This window comes from Netta rufina (assembly GCF_964035555.1).
Source record: "Netta rufina genome assembly, contig: SCAFFOLD_167, whole genome shotgun sequence".
In the NCBI taxonomy this organism is placed as follows: Eukaryota; Metazoa; Chordata; class Aves; order Anseriformes; family Anatidae; genus Netta; species Netta rufina.
In genome coordinates, this window is record NW_028168871.1 from 4,716 (window position 1) to 27,160 (window position 22,445).

At 53.7% G+C, this 22,445-nt stretch overlaps 1 protein-coding gene across 3 annotated transcripts; it reads right to left on the minus strand.

Moving 5' to 3' along the window:
* Positions 1-2,394: 2,394 nt before the first annotated feature.
* Positions 2,395-21,152, minus strand: AHNAK (AHNAK nucleoprotein). 3 transcript variants are annotated; one of them, XM_084307177.1, is made up of 5 exons: positions 21,073-21,152; positions 20,816-20,969; positions 20,389-20,576; positions 18,349-20,055; positions 2,395-17,964 (listed from the first exon to the last, which is right to left on the minus strand). In XM_084307177.1, the coding sequence occupies exons 2-5, from the start codon at positions 20,967-20,969 to the stop codon at positions 2,587-2,589; spliced, it is 17,427 nt and encodes a 5,808-aa protein (XP_084163303.1). In that variant the 5' UTR covers positions 21,073-21,152; the 3' UTR covers positions 2,395-2,586. The 3 variants fall into 3 exon arrangements, with proteins under 3 accessions (XP_084163303.1, XP_084163302.1, XP_084163301.1); XM_084307176.1 differs by having other exon boundaries at positions 2,395-17,580; positions 17,944-20,055; XM_084307175.1 differs by having other exon boundaries at positions 2,395-20,055.
* Positions 21,153-22,445: the final 1,293 nt, after the last annotated feature.

Here is a 22,445-nt window from a genome sequence, read left to right on the forward strand (position 1 = left end):
GTGTGGTTTACTTGTAGTGTATACAAGTCACCCATAGTAACTGTGTGGCTTACTTGCAGTGTGTAACTCACCTGTAGTAACTGCGTGTGGCTTACTTGTAGTGTACACAATTCACCTGTAGTAACTCTGTGTGGCTCACTTGCAGTGTGTGTACCTCGCTCCTAGTAACTGCATGTGGCTTACTTGCAGTGTGTAACTCACCCGTAGTAACTGCGTGTGGCTCACTTGCAGTTTGTGTACCTTGCCCCCCTAGTAAATTGCGTGTGGCTTACTTGTAGTATGTGTACCTTGCCGCAGTAACTTGCGTGTGGCTTACTTGTAGTGTGTGTAACTCACTTGTAGTAACTGCGTGTGGCTCACTTGTAGTGTGTGTAACTCCCCCATAGTAACTGAGTGTGACTTGTAGTGTATGCAACTCCCCCGTAGTAACTATGTGTTGTTTACTTGCAGTGTATGCAACTCACCCGTAGTAACTGCGTGTGGCTTATCTGCAGTTTGTGTACCTTACCCCTAGTAACTGCGTGTGGCTTACTTGTAGTGTGTAACTCACCCCTAGTAACTGCGTGTGGCTCACTTGCAGTGTGTGTACCTTGCCCCTAGTAACTGCGTGTGGCTCACTTGTATACAACTCACCCGTAGTAACTGCGCGTGACTCACTGTGTAACTCCCCCGTAGTAACAGCGTGTGGTTTACTCGTACACAACTCCCCCGTAGTAACTGCGCGTGACTCACTGTGTAACTCCCCCCAGTGACTCAGCGGGGCCGTGACTCACCCGGAGTAACGGCGCGCGGAGCTGTAACCCCTTGGAGTAACCGCGGTGTAAGAGCTGTGGAAAACAAACCCCCTGCATCGCCCCAGAACCCCCCAGAACCCCCCCAAAACCTCCCCAAACCCCCCAAAAACCTCCCCAAAACCTCCCAAAACCCCCCCAAAACCTCCCAGACCCCTCCCAAGACCCCTCCAAAGCCCCCCCAGCCTGTCCTGGACCCCCCCTAAACCCCCCCAAATTCCCCCAGACCCCCCCAAATCTTCCCAGACCCCCCCCAAATCCCCCCAACCCCTCCCCAGCCTGTCCTAGACCCCCCCCAAACCCCCCAGACCCCCCCAAATCCCCCCAGACCCCCCAAAAAAAAAACCTCAAAGCCCCCCCCAGACCCTCCAAGACCCCTCCCAAAGCCCCCCCAGCCTGTCCTGGACCCCCCCTAAATCCTCCCAGACCCCCCCAAAACCCCCAGACCCCCCCAAAGCCCCCCCAACCCCCCCCAGCCTCTCCTGGACCCCCCCCAAATCCTCCCAGACCCCCCCAACACCACCAAGACCCCCCCGGGACCCCCCTGAGACCCCCCAGGACCCCCCCGAGCCCCTCAGGACCCCTCAGGACCCCCCCGGACCCCCCCCCGGGACCCCCCTAAAGCCCCCACCCCCTCCCACCCCCCTCCCCTCCCCTCAGCGCCGCCCCCGCTCAGCGCATGCGCAGCGGGCGGGCGCGGCCGCTCCCAACATGGCGGCGGTTGGGCGGGAAACGAGGGGGAGGGGCGAAACCATTCCCAGACCGAGGGGGGGGGGGGGGGGGGGGAGCGGGCGGAAGGAACCAATTCAGGAAGGGGGGGGGGGAAAGGACTATTTTTCTTCAATTTCTGGGGATTTTGGGGCTCCTGCGTTCGTCACTTAAAGCCGGCACCCTCTGGGTTGGGGTTTTGTCGCTGTCCCGAGCCAGGCTGGCGGCTTTCCCCCTCAACCCCCCCACCCAAGGGTGAACAGAAGCGCCGAGGCCACGGTTAATAAACTTTTTATTTGCATTTTACATTCTCCGTTAATTTCCCAATAAAGTGCTGAAAGGGCGTTGTTTTTATTTTTATATATATTTTTTAAAAAACTTTTTGCAACTTTTTGCTTTTTTATCCTTTTTTTTTTTTATATTATTCTTTTTTAAATCCTTTGCTTTCCCTCCCCCCCCCCCTTTTGTAACTCCAACCTCCGCTTGTCGAAAACCAGGAATTCCACAGAAAAAAAAAATAATAAAAAAAAAAAATAACAGAAATTGGGATTTGACACAAAAATTCGCCCCCGGAGGCCGCCGCGTGAGGCATTTCCCTGTGGCCAGCCCCTGTTACCCGATGCCGGCGCCCTTTTGCGCAACCCAACCACGGGATTATTTTCCTTTTTTTTTTTTTTTCCATCGCCTCGTCGTTGTTTTTTTTTATGTTTTTTTATTTTTTTTCCCTTCCTCCCCCGCTGACGAGCCCGAAAAGAAGCGGAAAACAAAACTAAAAAAAAAAAAAACCAACTCCCCGCCAGAAAAAAAAAATAAAATAAAATAAAAAAATAAACACGTTTCCATGAACCAAAACACTGAAGAGAATGAGCAAAAAACCTTGGGAGGGAAATAGGTATTTTGGCTTTTTTTTTTTTTTTATCAAAATAGCTCGAAATATCAAATAGTGAAGGGCGAAGCGCGCGCGGCGCCGGGCGGCCTCCGTCCACCGCCCGGCCTTAATTGCTGTGGGAGGCGTCGTTAAGCTATAAAACCTATGTACAGCCCCGGGCGGGCGACGTATGTACATGGGCGCCTATGTACAACCCCGCTACTCCTTCCTCTTGGCCACCGTCAGCTCCACCGAGGGCATGCGGACCCCGATCTTGGTGGTGCTGTCGGTGCTGGAGGAGGAGGAGAGGCGCGAAGGCTTGGCGGCCTCTTCGTCGCTCCCCGTCACCTCGTAGGAGCCTTTCGTCTTGGAGCCCATGCCGCCGAACGTCCCGAATTTCATCTTGGGGGCTTTGGTTTTGGCGGCCCCTTCCATCTCCAGGGTCCCCGTGGGGCTCGAGTGGGCCGAGCGGTCGTCGCTGAAGGACGAGGAGCGGTGGCGTGCCTTGCGGCTCTTGAAGAGGGAGAATTTGCCCTTGGCCGTCGTCCCCTCGTCCAACTCCCCCTCCACCGAGCCCAAGCTGGCCTTGGAGGCCTTCAGGTCTACCCCGTGGGCCGGCAGCTCCGGGGACCCAGCGCTCTTCCCCTTGGCCTTGGAGAAGTTGAACTTGGGCATCTTGATCTTGGACTTCTTCGCCTTGCCGTCCTCCGCTTCGGGCTCCTGGAGGCTGACGTCGGCCCCGGGGAACTCCACGTCCACCCCCACCTCCCTGCCCTTCACTTCGGGCTCAGAAAAGACGAATTTGGGCATGCGCAGCTTGGGGAAGGACACTTTCCCCAGGCTGCCCTCCACGCTACCCTGCGGGACGCCGACCGTGACCTTGGGGCCGGCGAGGTGGAGACCACCGCCGCCAGCCACGCTGGCCTCTCCGGCAACAGCGGCGCCACCTTTGATTTTCGGCCCCTTGATGTTAAATTTGGGCGCAGACACGTCCAAGGACGGCCCCTCGAGGTGGAGGCCGGCGCCGGGCTCCTTGATGTTTGGTCCTTTCAGCTTCAGGTCGACGTCGGGCGAGGAAACGCCGGGGGATTGCAGCTGAAGTTGAGGCCCTTTCAATTCCAGCTCCGCTCCTTCCATCCCGGCCCCCGAGCCCTTCAGCCCTCCTCGGACCTGCGGGCCTTCGATGCTGACGCCCGCATCTGCCCCATTGATTCCAGGGCCAGAAATACCAAACTGGGGGAGTTTGAGGGACGGGAGCTTGATGGTGCCGCTCAGGTCTTCAAAGCCAACCTCTGCCGCCTCCACCGAGGCGATGGGGGACTTAACGTCGAGGCCTCCCTTCAGGTTCACGTTGAGATCCGGGGCCGAAACGTCCACCGAGGGTCCTTTGATGCCGATGTCGGGGGCGCCAAGGTGGAGATTTGCACCCGGGGCTTTCACATCTGCCTCCAGCTGCGGGACGGAGCATTCGATGCCTCCCTTCACACCCAAGTCCGGGCCCTCCAAGGCCGAGGATTTGAGTTTGGGCATCTTCAGTTTTCCTCCAAAGCCTCCAACGCTGACGTCCGGTGCGCCCAGGCTGACGTTCGGCCCTTCGACACCCAGATCGCCCTTAATTTTTGGTCCTTTCAGGTTTCCATCAAAATCGGGTCCGGAGATGTGAGGGCCTTTCAGCTTGGCATCAACACCCGGGAGGCTCACGCTTCCTCCCACGCCTCCGGCCGAGACACCCAAGCTGGCATCGGGGACGTCCACGCCGAGCCCCATTTTCCCCATCTTCAGCTTTCCCTCGGGACCTCCCAGTTCCACCGTGGGGACGCCGACTTCCACTTTGCCTTTTGGTCCTTTCACGTTGAGGTCGAGGTCTGGCACCGAGACGGAGGGAACGGCAACATCCACGCTGGCGCCCTTCAGGTCTCCTTCCATTTTCAAGTCCCCGCCAGGAAGTTTGAATTTTGGTGTCTTCAGGTTCACGTCGGGAGCCTCCACATCCACGTTGAGACCCGGGCCTTTGACCTCCAGCTCTGGCGCTTTGAGTTTCCCTTCGACTTCTGGGACCGTAATGGAAGCGTCCCCTCTGAACCGGTGCGATTTCAGATCAAACTCAACGTCTGGGAAGGAGATCTTCCCAAACATCGGCTTCTTCCCTTTGGGGGACTTCACCGCAGCGTCCCCTTTTATCGTCACGTCGGGGCCAGCCACGCTCACGTCCAGGTCTGGAGACTTCAAGCTCGCGTCCAGCTCTCCACCGGGCGCGTTCACCTCAAAGCCGCCTTTCTTGCCTTTGACTTTGGGGCCACTCATGTGAAGTTTGGGCATCTTGAACTTGCTCTTCTTGCCCTTTCCAGAGATGCTGATGTCGGGCGACTCCACGTTCAGCTCAGCCTCCGGGAAATCCACCTCGGCCCCCGGGACCTTGACGTCTGCCTTGGGGCTCTTCATCCCAAACCCAAACTTTGGCTTCTTAAACTTGTGAAGTTTGACATTGGCCTCCGGACCTTCGATGTTCAGGTCGGGACCCTCAACATCGACGTCAGGGCTTTTGATCCCCAATTCGGGCCCTTTGATGTCAACGTCGGGACCCTTCAGGTTGCCTTCTATCTTCGGGGCCGAAAGGTCGAAGCCTCCCTTGGTTTTGTGGCCTTTCAAATTCAAATCGATCTCGGGCATGGAGATTTTAGGCATGTTCATGTGCATTTCTGGCATCTTCACTTTAGGACCTTTCAGTTTTCCTTCCGGACCTTCGATACTCACATCCGGGACGCTGATGTCTACCTTGGGGCCCGAAAGGTCAACTTCTGCCTTGGGCAGGTTCACGTCCACGTCAGGACCTTCCCCTTTGAGGCCGAATTTGGGCAGCTTCATCTTAGGCATCTTCAGTTTTCCCTCCGGACCTTCAATGTCAACATCTGGGCACTCGATATCGACTTTGGGGCCCTTGATGTCAACCTCAGGACCCTTCAAACCTCCCTCCAGCTTCGGGCCCTGGATGTCAGCATCGCCCTTCAGCTTCAGCCCCTTTAGGTTCAGGTCTATTTCCGGCATGGAGATCTGGGGTGTCTTGATGTGCATTTCTGGCATCTTCATCTTGGGCCCTTTCACTTTTCCGTCTGGCCCTTCGATGTTCACGTCGGGTGCCTGGATGTCCAATTTGGGGCCTTTGATGTCAATGTCCGGGCACTGCAGGTCCCCTTCCACCTTGGGGAGAGACACGTCCACATCTCCCTTCGCTTTGGGGCCCTTCAGATTGAAGTCAACGTCGGGCATGGAGAACTTGGGCGCCTTGATGTGCATTTCGGGCATCTTGAATTTCGGGCCTTTGAGTTTCCCTTCCGGACCTTCAATGGACACACTGGGAGCATCGAGCTCTATTTTGGGGGCTTTCACATCAATCTGGGGGGGTTTCAAATCACCTTCAAGCTTGGGGCCAGAAATATCTACGTCCCCTTTCAGCTGAGGCCCCTTGAGGTTTAAGTCTACATCGGGCAGGGAGACCTTAGGAGCCTTAATATGCATTTCGGGCATCGCAAATTTGGGACCTTTGAGCTTCCCATCCACACTGAGATCAGGACCCTCCACCTCTAGGCTGGGGCCCGAAATGTCCACATCTCCCTTCGGGAGGTTCACGTCCACATCCACCCCCTCCCCTTTAAAGCCAGGCATGGAAAATTTCGGCATTTTGAACTTGGGCAGCTTGAATTTACCCTCCGGGCTCTCAATGTCAACATCGGGGGCCCCAATGTCCAATTTTGGAGCGCCCACACTGACCTCGGGACCTTTCAGCTCACATTCCACTCCTGGCGCCGACACGTCCAAGTCACCTTTGACTTTGGGGCCTTTCAGGTTCAGATCGAAGTCTGGGGCGGAGATTTTAGGAGCCTTGATGTGCATCTCTGGCATCTTGAACTTGGGGCCCTTCAGCTTCCCCTCAGGGCCTTTGATGTCGATGTCAGGGGCCTCGATCTCAACTTTGGGACCTTCCAGATCAGGTGCGGAAACCTCCACGTCTCCCTTCAGCTTCGGGCCCTTCAGATTGAAGTCTACGTCAGGCATGGAGATTTTGGGTGCCTTGATGTGCATTTCGGGCATCTTGAACTTGGGGCCCTTCAGCTTCCCCTCAGGACCTTCAATGTCCACCTCCGGACCTTCTATGTCCACCTTTGGGCCAGAAACATCAAATTCTCCTTTGGGCAGGTTCACATCCACCTCGGGGCCTTCTGCTTTGAAGCCCGGCATGCCGAACTTGGGCATTTTGAACTTGGGCATCTTGAATTTTCCCTCAGGACCATGAACGTCCACATCTGGCATGTCAACGTCCACCTTGGGGCCCTTGATGTCCACCTCGGGGCCTTTCAGCTCGCCTTCCACCTTGGGGAGAGACACATCCACATCTCCCTTCACTTTGGGGCCCTTCAGATTGAAGTCAACGTCAGGCATGGAGAACTTGGGAGCCTTGATGTGCATTTCGGGCATCTTGAATTTGGGGCCTTTCAACTTCCCTTCGGGGCCTTCCAGCTCAACATCAGGAAGGTCCACGTCCAGTTTAGGGCCTTTGATGTCAACGTCTGGGCACTTCAGCTCTCCTTCCACCTTGGGGAGAGACACATCCACATCTCCCTTCACTTTGGGGCCCTTCAGGTTCAGATCAATGTCGGGCATGGAGATTTTGGGCGTCTTGATGTGCATTTCAGGCATCTTGAACTTGGGGCCCTTCACCTTCCCCTCGGGACCTTCAATGTCCACCTCCGGACCTTCAATGTCCACCTTCGGGCCAGAAACATCAAATTCTCCTTTAGGCAGGTTCACATCCACTTCAGGGCCTTCTGCTTTGAAGCCCGGCATGCCGAACTTGGGCATTTTGAACTTGGGCATCTTGAATTTTCCCTCAGGACCATGAACGTCCACATCAGGAGCCTGAATGTCCACCTTGGGGCCCTTGATGTCCACATCGGGCCCTTTCAGCTCACCTTCCACCTTGGGGAGAGACACGTCCACATCTCCCTTCACTTTGGGGCCTTTCAGATGGAAGTCAACGTCAGGCATGGAGAACTTGGGTGCCTTGATGTGCATTTCGGGCATCTTGAACTTGGGACCCTTCAACTTCCCTTCAGGGCCTTCCAGTTCAACGTCAGGAAGGTCCACATCCAGTTTAGGGCCTTTAATGTCAACGTCTGGGCCCTTCAGGTCGCCTTCCACCTTGGGAAGAGACACGTCAACGTCTCCCTTCACTTTTGGGCCTTTTAGGTTCAGATCGATGTCAGGCATGGAAATTTTAGGTGCCTTGATGTGCATTTCGGGCATCTTGAACTTGGGGCCCTTCAGCTTCCCTTCGGGGCCTTCCAGCTCTACATCAGGAAGATCCACATCGACCTTGGGACCTTTGATGTCGATTTCAGGGCCCTTCAGGTCACCTTCCACCTTGGGAAGGGACACGTCAACGTCTCCCTTCACTTTGGGGCCCTTCAGGTTCAGATCAAAGTCCGGCATGGAGATCTTGGGGGCTTTGAAATGCATGTCGGGCATCTTAAATTTGGGACCCTTCAACTTCCCTTCCGGACCCTCAAGATGGATATCTGGGGCGTCAACATCCAGCTCAGGACCTTTAATATCAACTTTCGGCCCTTTCAAGTCACCTTCCACAGACGGCACAGACACGTCCACATCCCCCTTCACTTTTGGGCCTTTCAGGTTCAGATCAAAGTCTGGCATGGAAATTTTGGGTGCCTTAAAGTGCATCTCTGGCATCTTCAGTTTGGGGCCTTTCCACTTGCCTTCTGGTCCTTCAATATCCACATCAGGAACATCTACGTCTATTTTGGGTCCTTTCATTTCCAGCTCAACTCCTTTCAAATCGCCTTCCACCTTGGGAAGGGACACATCCACATCTCCCTTCACTTTGGGGCCTTTCAGGTTCAGATCGATGTCGGGCATGGAGATTTTGGGTGCCTTGATGTGCATTTCGGGCATCTTGAACTTGGGGCCCTTCACCTTCCCCTCAGGACCTTCAATGTCCATCTCAGGACCTTCTATGTCCACCTTTGGGCCAGAAACATCAAATTCTCCTTTGGGCAGGTTCACGTCCACCTCGGGGCCTTCTGCTTTGAAGCCCGGCATGCCAAATTTGGGCATTTTGAACTTGGGCATCTTGAGTTTACCCTCCGGGCCATGAATGTCCACGTCTGGCATGTCAATGTCCACTTTGGGACCTTCAACATTGATATCGGGAGCCTTAAAATCTCCTTCTAGCTTTGGAGCAGAGACATCTATGTCTCCTTTCAGCTTGGGACCTTTGAGGTTCAGGCTTGTGTCAGGCATGGAAATTTTGGGAGCCTTTATGTGCATTTCTGGCATTTTAAACTTGGGGCCTTTCCATTTTCCATCTGGCCCTTCCACCTCCAGCTCAGGTGCGCTGATGTCAACCTTTGGCCCTTTGATATCAATTTCTGGCCCGCTCAAGTCCCCTTCCAGTTTTGGCACGGAAAGATCGACATCCACGCCTCCCTTCGCCTTGGGACCTTTCAAATTCAAATCAAAGTCCGGCATGGAAATATTGGGAGCCTTGATGTTCATTTCTGGCATTTTAAATTTGGGGCCTTTCACCTTTCCTTTGGGACCTTCAATGTCAACGTCTGGAACCTCCACGTCCACTTTCGGACCTTTCAAATGCAACTCGGGTCCCTTCAGATCTCCCTGGGGAAGGGACACGTCCACATCTCCCTTCACTTTGGGGCCCTTCAGGTTCAGATCGATGTCGGGCATGGAGATTTTTGGGGTCTTGATGTGCATTTCAGGCATCTTGAAATGGGGGCCCTTCAGCTTCCCCTCCGGCCCTTCAATGTCCAGCTCTGGACCTTCAATGTCCACCTTGGGACCCGAAACATCCAGGTCTCCCTTGGGAATGCTAACATCCACTTCTGGCCCCTCAGCCTTAACCCCAGACACTCCAAATTTGGGCATTTTGAATTTGGGCATTTTGAGTTTTCCTTCAGGACTGTGAATGTCCACATCGGGCGCCTCGATGTTGACTTTGGGGCCCTTGATGTCCACCTCGGGGCCTTTCAGGTCCCCTTCCAACTTGGGGCTGCTGAGATCTAGCTCTCCTTTCAGTTTGTGCCCTTTCAGATTTAGCTCCACGTCTGGCATCGAAACTTTAGGTGAGGAAATACTCAGGAAAGGCATTTTAAACTTTGAGCCTTTCGATTTTGCCTGCACATCAACATCGGGAGCTTGAACGTCAACTTTAGGACCCGATATTTCAACGTCTGGCTTTTTCAGCTTTACATCCACCTCAGGGCCTTGCACTTTAGGCCCAGAAAAGCCGAATTTAGGCAGCTTAAACCTGGATTTTTTGGCCTTTCCTTCTATATCAAGCTTTGGTGCCTCAGCCTCAAATTCTGGCCCTTTGATGTCCAGCTTAGGACCTTTCAGCTCAGCCTCAATTTTGGGAAGAGAAGGGTCAACATCAGCCTTCACTTTAGGGCCTTTCAAATTAAGGTCAATGTCTGGCATGGAGATTTTAGGAACATTGAATTGCATGTCAGGTTTCTTAAATTTAGGGCCCTTTATTTTTCCTTCTGGACCTTCTATGTCCACATCAGGAACACTAATGTCAACCTTTGGACCAGAAATGGAGACATCAGCTTCTGGGAGGTTCACATCGACCTCTGGGCCTTCTGCTTTGAGGCCGGGCACCCCAAACTTGGGCATTTTGAACTTGGGCATTTTTATTTTACCTTCTGGCCCATGAAGGTCCACATCTGGTACGTCAATGTCCACCTTGGGGCCCTTGATGTCCACCTCGGGGCCTTTCAGCTCGCCTTCCACCTTGGGGAGAGACACATCAACGTCTCCCTTCACTTTGGGGCCCTTCAGATTGAAATCAACGTCAGGCATGGAGAACTTGGGCGCCTTGATGTGCATTTCGGGCATCTTGAACTTGGGGCCCTTCAACTTCCCTTCAGGCCCTTCCAGCTCAACATCAGGAAGGTCCACATCGACCTTGGGACCTTTGATATCGATTTCAGGGCCCTTCAGGTCGCCTTCCACCTTGGGGAGAGACACGTCCATATCTCCCTTCACTTTGGGGCCTTTCAGATTGAAGTCAACGTCAGGCATGGAGAACTTGGGAGCCTTGATGTGCATTTCGGGCATCTTGAACTTGGGGCCCTTCAGCTTCCCCTCGGGGCCTTCCAGCTCAACGTCAGGAAGGTCCACGTCCAGTTTAGGGCCTTTGATGTCAACATCTGGGCACTTCAGCTCTCCTTCCACCTTGGGAAGAGACACATCCACATCTCCCTTCACTTTGGGGCCTTTCAAGTTCAGATCGATGTCAGGCATGGAGATTTTGGGTGCCTTGATGTGCATTTCGGGCATCTTGAACTTGGGGCCCTTCACCTTCCCCTCGGGACCTTCAATGTCCACCTCCGGACCTTCAATGTCCACCTTTGGGCCAGAAACATCAAATTCTCCTTTGGGCAGGTTCACATCCACCTCAGGGCCTTCTGCTTTGAAGCCCGGCATGCCAAATTTGGGCATTTTGAACTTGGGCATCTTGAATTTTCCTTCAGGACCATGAACGTCCACATCTGGCATGTCAACGTCCACCTTGGGGCCCTTGATGTCCACCTCCGGGCCTTTCAGCTCACCTTCCACCTTGGGGAGAGACACATCAACGTCTCCCTTCACTTTGGGGCCTTTCAGATGGAAGTCAACATCAGGCATGGAGATTTTGGGTGCCTTGATGTGCATTTCGGGCATCTTGAACTTGGGGCCCTTCAGTTTCCCCTCGGGGCCTTCCAGCTCAACATCAGGAAGGTCCACATCGACCTTGGGACCTTTGATATCGATCTCAGGGCCCTTCAGGTCCCCTTCCACCTTGGGGAGAGACACATCCACATCTCCCTTCACTTTGGGGCCCTTCAGATTGAAGTCAACGTCAGGCATGGAGAACTTGGGAGCCTTGATGTGCATTTCGGGCATCTTGAATTTGGGACCCTTCAACTTCCCTTCGGGGCCTTCCAGCTCAACATCAGGAAGGTCCACATCGACCTTGGGGCCTTTGATATCGATTTCAGGGCCCTTCAGGTCACCCTCCACCTTGGGAAGAGACACATCCACATCTCCCTTCACTTTGGGGCCCTTCAGGTTCAGATCAATGTCAGGCATGGAGATTTTGGGTGCCTTGATGTGCATTTCAGGCATCTTGAACTTGGGGCCCTTCAGCTTCCCCTCGGGACCTTCAATGTCCACCTCTGGACCTTCAATGTCCACCTTTGGGCCAGAAACATCAAATTCTCCTTTGGGCAGGTTCACGTCCACCTCGGGGCCTTCTGCTTTGAAGCCCGGCATGCCGAACTTGGGCATTTTGAACTTGGGCATCTTGAATTTTCCCTCAGAACCATGAACGTCCACATCTGGGACGTCAATGTCCACCTTGGGGCCCTTGATGTCAACTTCTGGCCCTTTCAGCTCACCTTCCACCTTGGGAAGCGATACGTCCACATCTCCCTTCACTTTGGGGCCCTTCAGATTGAAGTCAACGTCAGGCATGGAGAACTTGGGCGCCTTGATGTGCATTTCAGGCATCTTGAACTTGGGGCCTTTCAACTTCCCTTCAGGGCCTTCCAGTTCAACGTCAGGGAGGTCCACGTCCAGTTTCGGGCCTTTAATGTCAACTTCTGGGCCTTTCAGGTCTCCCTCCACCTTGGGGAGAGACACATCCACATCTCCCTTCACTTTGGGGCCTTTCAGGTTCAGATCAAAGTCTGGCATGGAGATCTTGGGGGCTTTGAAATGCATGTCAGGCATCTTGAACTTGGGGCCCTTCAATTTCCCCTCTGGGACTTCAATATCTACGTCAGGAGCTTCAATGTCCAGTTTAGGACCTTTGATATCTATCTCGGGGCCTTTCAGGTCACCTTCAATCTTGGGAGCAGAAACATCGACATCTCCCTTCACTTTGGGGCCTTTCAGGTTCAAATCGATGTCGGGCATGGAGATTTTGGGCGTCTTGAAGTGCATTTCGGGCATCTTGAACTTGGGGCCCTTCACCTTTGCTTCTGGACACTCTAGGTCAACATCAGGGAGGTCCACGTCCACTTTAGGGCCTTTAATGTCAACTTCTGGGCCTTTCAGCTCTCCTTCCACCTCGGGAAGAGACACATCCACATCCCCCTTCACTTTGGGGCCTTTCAGGTTCAAATCAAAGTCTGGCATGGAGATCTTGGGAGCCTTAAAATGCATGTCGGGCATCTTAAATTTGGGACCCTTCAGCTTTCCTTCTGGACATTCTAGTTCAATATCTGGGGCCTCTATGTCCACTTTGGGACCTTTTACATTAACTTCTGGTCCTTTCAGGTCACCTTCTAACTTGGGAACAGAAACATCCACATCTCCCTTCACTTTCGGGCCTTTCAGGTTCAGATCAAAGTCTGGCATGGAGATCTTGGGAGCCTTAAAATGCATGTCGGGCATCTTAAATTTGGGGCCTTTCAGCTTCCCCTCTGGGACCTCAATATCCACATCAGGAGCTTCAATGTCCAGTTTAGGACCTTTGATATCTATCTCGGGGCCTTTCAGGTCACCTTCAATCTTGGGAGCAGAAACATCGACATCTCCCTTCACTTTGGGGCCTTTCAGGTTCAGATCGATGTCAGGCATGGAGATTTTGGGCGTCTTGAAGTGCATTTCTGGCATCTTGAACTTGGGACCCTTCACCTTTGCTTCTGGACACTCTAGGTCAACGTCAGGAAGGTCCACATTGACCTTGGGACCTTTGATGTCAACTTCTGGGCCTTTCAGGTCACCCTCCACCTTGGGGAGAGACACATCAACGTCTCCCTTCACTTTGGGGCCCTTCAGGTTCAAATCAAAGTCCGGCATGGAGATCTTGGGAGCCTTAAAATGCATGTCGGGCATCTTAAATTTGGGGCCTTTCAGCTTCCCCTCTGGGACTTCGATATCCACATCAGGAGCTTCAATGTCCAGTTTAGGACCTTTGATATCTATCTCGGGGCCTTTCAGGTCACCTTCAATCTTGGGAGCAGAAACATCGACATCTCCCTTCACTTTGGGGCCTTTCAGGTTCAAATCGATGTCAGGCATGGAGATTTTGGGCGTCTTGAAGTGCATTTCGGGCATCTTGAACTTGGGGCCCTTCACCTTTGCTTCTGGACACTCTAGGTCAACATCAGGGAGGTCTACATCAAGTTTAGGGCCTTTGATGTCAACTTCTGGGCCTTTCAGGTCTCCCTCTACCTTGGGAAGAGACACATCCACATCCCCCTTCACTTTGGGGCCTTTCAGGTTCAAATCAAAGTCTGGCATGGAGATCTTGGGGGCTTTGAAATGCATGTCGGGCATCTTAAATTTGGGACCCTTCAGCTTTCCTTCTGGACATTCGAGTTCAATATCTGGGGCCTCTATGTCCACTTTGGGCCCTTTAAGTTCCAGATCGGCCCCCTTCAATTCACCTTCTATTTTCGGTACAGAAACATCCATTTCTCCTTTCATTTTGGGTCCTTTCAAGTTGAGGTCCACATCAGGCATAGAAAATTTCGGTGCCTTAATATGCATATCGGGCATTTTCATCTTGGGTCCTTTCCATTTGCCCTCAGGACCTTCAATGTCAACGTCAGGAACATCAACATCCAACTTCGGGCCTTTAATATTCAAGTCGGGACCTTTCAAGTCTCCCTCCAATTTCGGGGCAGAAACATCAACACCCCCCTTCACTTTTGGACCTTTCAGGTTCAAATCGATGTCGGGCATGGAGATCTTAGGAACGTTGAAATGCATCTCAGGCATCTTAAATTTAGGACCTTTAATTTTCCCTTCAGGACCTTCAATGTCTACACTCGGTGCCTCAATATCCATCTTCGGGACGGAAACATCAATATCTCCTTTGGGCAGGTTCACGTCCACCTCGGGGCCTTCTGCTTTGAAGCCTGGCATGCCAAATTTGGGCATTTTGAACTTGGGCATCTTGAATTTTCCTTCAGGACCATGAACGTCCACATCTGGTACGTCAACATCCACCTTGGGGCCTTTAATATCCACTTCGGGGCCTTTCAGCTCACCTTCCACCTTGGGGAGAGACACATCCACATCTCCCTTCACTTTGGGGCCCTTCAGATTGAAATCAACGTCAGGCATGGAGAACTTGGGAGCCTTGATGTGCATTTCAGGCATCTTGAATTTGGAACCCTTCAGCTTCCCTTCAGGCCCTTCCAGCTCAACGTCAGGAAGGTCCACATCGACCTTGGGACCTTTGATATCGATTTCAGGGCCCTTCAGGTCCCCTTCCACCTTGGGAAGAGACACATCCACATCTCCCTTCACTTTGGGGCCTTTCAAGTTCAGATCAATGTCGGGCATGGAGATTTTGGGCGTCTTGATGTGCATTTCGGGCATCTTGAACTTGGGGCCTTTCACCTTCCCCTCGGGACCTTCAATGTCCACCTCTGGACCTTCTATGTCCACCTTTGGGCCAGAAACATCAAATTCTCCTTTGGGCAGGTTCACGTCCACCTCGGGGCCTTCTGCTTTGAAGCCCGGCATGCCGAACTTGGGCATTTTGAACTTGGGCATCTTGAATTTTCCCTCAGGACCATGAACGTCCACATCTGGGACGTCAATGTCCACCTTGGGGCCCTTAATATCCACCTCAGGGCCTTTCAGCTCACCTTCAACTTTAGGGAGAGACACATCCACATCTCCCTTTACTTTGGGGCCTTTCAGATGGAAGTCAACGTCAGGCATGGAGAACTTGGGTGCCTTGATGTGCATTTCAGGCATCTTGAATTTGGGACCCTTCAACTTCCCTTCAGGCCCTTCCAGCTCAACGTCAGGAAGGTCCACATCCAGTTTCGGGCCTTTAATGTCAACGTCTGGGCACTTCAGCTCTCCTTCCACCTTGGGAAGAGACACATCCACATCTCCCTTCACTTTGGGGCCCTTCAGGTTCAGATCAATGTCGGGCATGGAGATTTTGGGCGTCTTGATGTGCATTTCAGGCATCTTGAACTTGGGGCCCTTCAGCTTTCCCTCGGGACCTTCAATGTCCACCTCCGGACCTTCTATGTCCACCTTTGGGCCAGAAACATCAAATTCTCCTTTAGGCAGGTTCACGTCCACCTCAGGGCCTTCTGCTTTCAGTCCTGGCATGCCGAACTTGGGCATTTTGAACTTGGGCATCTTGAATTTTCCTTCAGGACCATGAACGTCCACATCAGGAGCCTGAATGTCCACCTTGGGGCCCTTGATGTCCACATCGGGGCCTTTCAGCTCACCCTCCAGCTTAGGCATGGACACATCCACATCTCCTTTCACTTTGGGGCCCTTCAGGTTCAAGTCAACATCAGGCATGGAGATCTTGGTTGTCTTGATGTGCATTTCAGGCATCTTGAACTTGTGGCCCTTCACCTTCCCTTCTGGCACCCCTATGTCCACCTCCGGACCTTCTATGTCCACCTTTGGGCCAGAAACATCAAATTCTCCTTTGGGCAGGTTCACGTCCACCTCGGGGCCTTCTGTTTTGAAGCCCGGCATGCCGAACTTGGGCATTTTGAACTTGGGCATCTTGAATTTTCCCTCAGGACCATGAATTTCCACATCTGGTTTGTCAATGTCCACTTTGGGGCCTTTAATATCCACATCTGGGCCCTTCAGCTCCCCTTCCAGCTTCGGAGCTGAGACGTCAATGTCACCTTTCATTTTGGGGCCTTTCAGGTTAATGTCCACGTCAGGCATGGAGATTTTTTGTGTCTTGATGTGCATGTCCGGCATCTTGAATTTGGGACCTTTCAGCTTCCCTTCGGGGCCCTCCACATCAACAGTGGGGACCTCAACATCTACTTTTGGTCCTTTAATGTCTATTTCTGGCCCTTTCAGATCTCCTTCTATCTTCGGAGCTGCAATATCCATTTCTCCTTTCACTTTGGGTCCCTTCAGGTTCAGATCTACATCAGGCATGGATATTTTAGGTGTTTTGATGTTCAGCTTTGGCATCCTGAATTTGGGCCCCTTCCATTTTCCTTCCGGCCCCCCAACCTCCACATCTGGCACTTCGATATCTGCCTCTGGCCCTGAAATATCTATGTCTCCTTTTGGCAAGTTTACATCGATGTCGGCGCCCTCAAATTTCGGGCCGGACACGTTAAAATGAGGCAATTTCATCTTGGGCGTTTTTAGTTTGGCTTCTGGACACTCCAGGTTGACATCTGGGACCTCGACATTTACGCTCGGACCCTTAATATTAATGCCAGGCTCTTTCAAGTCACCCTCTATCTTTGGAGCAGAAACATCCACCTCTCCCTTTATTTTAGGTCCCTTTACGTTCAGATCTACGTCTGGCTTGGATATTTTCGGTCCCTTGATATTCAGCTTCGGCATCTTAAATTTGGGGCCTTTAATTTTCCCTTCCGGACATTCCAACTCTACCTCCGGCATATCAACATCCACTTTGGGCCCTTCCACATCTATTTTGGGTCCCCTGAGGTCTCCAGAGACCTTCGGACCAGAAATATCCACATCTCCTTTCAGTTTGGGGCCCTTCAAGCTGAGATCTACATCTGGCATGGAGAGTTTTGGTGTCTGAACATTTAGTTCCGGCATCTTAAATTTGAGACCTTTCCCTTTTCCTTCTGGCCCCTCAATGTCCACGCTTGGCATGTTGATATCTACCTTGGGACCAGAAATATCAACTTTGGGAGCAGAAATGTCCACGTCGCCCTTTGGAAGCGACACGTCGACGTCTGGGACCTCTCCCTTCAGGCCGGGCACCCCAAACTTGGGCATTTTCAGTTTGGGCATCTTCAGTTTACCTTCTGGGCCATGAATGTCCACGTCTGGTGCTTCAATGTCAACTTTGGGGCCTTTGATGTCAAGTCCAGGGGCTTTGACGTCAAGACCAGGGCCTTTGATGTCAAGTCCAGGGGCTTTGATGTCAAGTCCAGGGGCTTTGACGTCAAGACCAGGGCCTTTGATGTCAAGTCCAGGGGCTTTGAGCTCTCCTTCCAGTTTTGGGACGGAAACATCCACATCTCCTTTCACTTTGGGGCCTTTCAGGTTCAAGTCGATGTCAGGCATGGAGATCTGGGGGGTCTTGAAGTGCATTTCGGGCATCTTCACCTTGGGGCCCTTCACTTTTCCTTCTGGACCTTTGATGTCCACGCTTGGCACGTCAATATCTACCTTGGGAGCAGAAATGTCCACCTCACCCTTTGGAAGCGACACGTCGACATCTGGGACCTCTCCCTTCAGGCCGGGCACCCCAAACTTCGGCATTTTCAGTTTGGGCATCTTCAGTTTACCTTCTGGGCCGTGAATGTCCACGTCTGGTGCTTCAATGTCGACCTTGGGGCCTTTGAGGTGTAATTTGGGACCCTTCAAATCAGCACCCATCGTGGGGATGGAAACATCCACGTCACCCTTCACTTTGGGGCCTTTGAGGTTCAGATCCACATCTGGCAGGGAGACCTTGGGTGCTGTGATGTGCATCTCGGGCATCTTCACCTTGGGGCCCTTCACTTTTCCTTCTGGCCCCTCAATTTCTACGCTTGGCATGTTGATATCTACCTTGGGAGCAGAAATGTCCACCTCGCCCTTTGGAAGCGACACGTCAACGTCTGGGACCTCTCCCTTCAGGCCGGGCACCCCAAACTTGGGCATTTTCAGTTTGGGCATTTTCAGTTTACCTTCTGGGCCGTGAATGTCCACGTCTGGTGCTTCAATGTCAACTTTGGGGCCTTTGATGTCAAGTCCGGGGGCTTTGACATCAAGTCCAGGGGCTTTGACGTCAAGTCCAGGGTCTTTGACCTCTCCTTCCAGTTTTGGGACGGAAACATCCACATCTCCCTTCACTTTGGGGCCTTTCAGGTTCAAGTCGATGTCAGGCATGGAGATCTGGGGGGTCTTGAAGTGCATTTCGGGCATCTTCACCTTGGGGCCCTTCACTTTTCCTTCTGGGCCTTTGATGTCCACGCATGGCACATCAATATCAACTTTGGGAGCAGAAATGTCCACCTCGCCCTTTGGAAGCGACACGTCGACGTCTGGGACCTCTCCCTTCAGGCCGGGCACCCCAAATTTGGGCATTTTCAGTTTGGGCATCTTCAGTTTACCTTCTGGGCCATGAATGTCCACGTCTGGTGCTTCAATGTCAACTTTGGGGGCTTTGATGTCAAGTCCAGGGGCTTTGACGTCAAGACCAGGGCCTTTGATGTCAAGTCCAGGGGCTTTGATATCAACTCCAGGAGCTTTGATGTCAACTCCAGGAGCTTTGATGTCAAGTCCGGGGGCTTTGAGCTCTCCTTCCAGTTTTGGGACGGAAACATCCAGGTCCCCTTTCACTTTGGGGCCTTTCAGGTTCAAGTCAACATCGGGCATGGAGACCTGGGGGGCCTTGACGTGCACCTCCGGCATCTTCACTTTGGGGCCTTTGACATCGATGTCGGGCACGTCCATTCCCAACTTGGGGCCTTCAACACCAAACTGAGGCCCTTTCAAGTGGCCACCTATTTTGGGGACAGAAACGTCCATTTCTCCTTTGAGTTTGGGTCCCTTCACGTTAACGTCCACATCGGGCATCGACACCTTGGAAGGCGCCGATATGCCGGGCCCTTTCAAGTAACCTTCTGGGCTTCCAAATTCAGCACCAGGACCCTTCACGTCCACCTTGAGCCCTTTCGTGACAGAGCCAAGTCCTTTGGCGTCCCCTTCTACCGCCACACCCAGATCTCCCTTCACGTGGGGGCCTTTCAGGTTCAGGTTCACATCCGACAGAGAAATTTGGGGCGTTTCGGACTTTTTGAACATCGGGCCTGTCCACTCTCCTTTGACAGCCACCCCAGGAGCGCCGACGTCTACCTGGCAGGGCCCCACCTTCCCCACCTCCACGGCGGACCCTTCCGCGGTGAATTTCGGGAGGGCCACGTGCGGCATTTTGACGTGGCCGCCTCCGACGTCTACGTTGGCCGAGGGCGCGCCGACGTCTACGTTGGCCTCGAGGCCGGGCCCTGCAGCAGCGAACCCAAATTTGGGCATTTTCAACACGGGAATCTTGACTTTTCCCACCGTTCCGGCGTCGCCCGCTGGACCTTCCGTGGCGGGCAAGGAGACGTCCAGGCTGGGCGCTTTGATGCCTCCGTGGAATTGGCCATCCATGCCAGAAACGTGCGTTTTCCCCTCCATCCCAGGGCCTTTGAGGTGAAAACCTGCCTCCGGGCCTCCCATCTGTCCGTTCGCATCAACCCTAGGCCCCGGCAGCTCCACCGTAACAGCTTTTCCAGTTTCTCCACCAGGAAGGCGGCTCTCCGGCAGCTTCAAGTCCATCTGAGTCCTTGGGTGCTTCCCGACCTCGCCGAGGTGGACGTCCAGCTGGTGGGGGCCGGGGGGACCCCCGGAGAGGCAGGAAGCCCCCGGAGATGCCCCTTTGAGCCCCGTGCTCCAGTCCACGGTGGGGGACGGAGCCTGGCCCGGGATGCGGACCTTGAAGTCCGGGCCCACCACGTTGACGTCTCCGGCCCCGTCGCGCCCGCCGACGTCCACGGTGTAGGCCGTGACCTTCCTGGTGACCGTGATGGTTCTGCTCTGCGTCCCGCCGCACTCCGTCTCCACCGTCTCCTCCGACCTCAACCGGGGCTTGATCTTCGTCGTGTAAATCCGCCTGTACTCCTCGTCGTCCCCGCTCTGCCAACCGAGAGACCCCCGTCAACGCCAACGCCACCACCACCACCAGTGCCACCACCAATGCCACCAACACTGCCACCATCAACATCAACAACGCCAACAACACCACCATCACCACCACCACCACCGCCACCACCAACGCCACCATCACCACCACCACCGCCAACAACACCACCGCCACCAACACCACCACCAACGCCACCATCACCACCACCACCACCATCACCACCACCATCACAACCACCACCACCAACACCACCACCACCGCCACCAATGCCACCACCGCCACCACCGCCACATCCTCCCGGCCTCGCCCCGTGCCATGGCACTCACCAAGACCACCTCCGCCCCTCCGGCCCCGAAGGCCTCGTGCGCCCAGGACTGCCCCGGCAGCGGCGAGCGGTCCCCCTTGCGTTGCAGGCGCAGCCCCACCGTGTGGTGCCCCATGCTGTTGAGGAGCTGCGCCACCTCGCCCGACTGCAGGTTGTCGAAGTAGACCGTGGCGCTCACGATCTGGTCCCCTGCAAGGGCCGAGAGAGGGTTGGAAGGGGCGAGACCCCCCTCATCCTCCCCCCAAAAAACGCCCCCTTCCATCCCCACCTTGCGAAGGGAGTGCTTGCTGAGCACTCGGACAGGGCTGAGACCCCCCCCAAAACGTCCCCTTCGCCTTCAACCCCTACCTTGCGAAGGGCCCCGCCCAAAAAAATGTATTTTTTTTCCCCCAAAAAAACAGAAAAAAGAGCTTTTCCCGGCACGGCACCTTCCTTCACGACGCCCATCTTGGCGGCGGGGGAGTTCTGCTGCACTTGCTTGACGAAGACGCCGTCGTCCGTCTGGTCGATGGTGATGCCGTGGGAGCCGCTGCCCTGCCAGTTGGGCAGGAGGATCTCCCGGGTCTCCTCCTCCATCTCCATCTGCGGGGTGGGAGCGAGGGCGAGGATGAGGAGGAGGAGGATGAGGAGGAGGAGGAGGAGGAGAGGATGAAGAGCTGAAGCACCCCCCCCGCATCCCGCTCACCTCGTCGGGATGCCGCTCCTGGCCGGATCCCTCAACCCTTCGCTCGCGGGCCTCTCGGCGGCCTTCGGGTCCCTTCGTGTCCCTGGTGGAGCAAGAGGAGAGGGCCCGTCACCCCCCCGGCACCCGGACAGCGGTTTTGGGGGGGATTTGGGGGGTTTTGGGGGGATTTGGGGGGGTTTGGGGAATTTGGGGGATGGCGGCACAGGAACGGGTGGGGGCACCATGGGTTGGGCCAATGGAAGGGCCCTCACTGTCAACGAGGCGCTGCTGTCAGCACCGGCATCATCGGCATCGGCAGCAAGGCCAGCGTTAGCAATGCCATCAGCGTCATCGTTATCAGCACCATCCTTATCAGCATGGCCATCGGCACCGGTATCACCAATATGGCCGTTATCAATATCATTAATATCATCGTTATCAGCACCATCCTTATCAACATCGCCATTGGCACCGGTATCACCAATATCACCGTCATCGATATCATTAATATCATCATCAGCACCATCCTTATCAACATCACCATCAGCACCAGTATGACCAGTATCACCGTTATCAATACCATTAATATCATCGTTATCGGCACCATCGTTATCAACATCGCTGTCGGCACCGGTATCACCAATATGGCCGTTATCAATATCATTAATATCATCGTTATCAGCACCATCCTTATCAACATCACCATCAGCACCGGTATCACCAGTATCACCATTATCAATATCATTAATATCATCGTCATCAACATCATCGTTATCAAAATCACCATCAGCACCAGTATCACCAGTATCACCATCATCGATACCATTAATATCATCATCACCATCCTTATCAACATCACCATCGCACCAGTATCACCAGTATCACCGGTATCACCATCATCGCTATCAATAATATCATCATCATCACCATCATCATCGTTATCAACATCCCATCGGCACCATTAACACCAGTATCACCAGTATCCCCGTCACTGACGTCATCAGTGCCATCATCATCATCATCACCATCGTTATCACATCGGTACCATCAGCACCAGTATCACCAGTATCAGCGATGTCACCGTCACCATCATCACCAGCACCACTCAGCACCATCATCATCATCGCCACCATGGCCACCATCATCACCAGCACCAGCATGGCCATCATCGCCATGGCCTTCATCACCATGGCCATCATCATCACCCCATGGCCACCACCACCATCATCATCATCATCATCACCCCCCCTACCATGGCCACCACGACCTTCATCACCACCACAACCATCATCATCATCACCCCCGTGACCATCATCATCATCATCACCCCCACCATGGCTACCGTGACCTTCATCATCGTCACCCCCATGACCATCATCATCATCAATCATCAT

Coding starts and splice junctions, on each gene's coding strand:
- AHNAK (XM_084307175.1), bottom strand. CDS start 20,969: ATGGAGATGGAGGAGGAGACCCGGGAGATCCTCCTGCCCAACTGGCAG. Junction 20,577..20,815: donor GATGGGCGTCGTGAAGGAAG/GTGCCGTGCCGG, acceptor CGGCCCTTGCAG/GGGACCAGATCGTGAGCGCC. Junction 20,056..20,388: donor GAGGGGCGGAGGTGGTCTTG/GTGAGTGCCATG, acceptor CTCGGTTGGCAG/AGCGGGGACGACGAGGAGTA.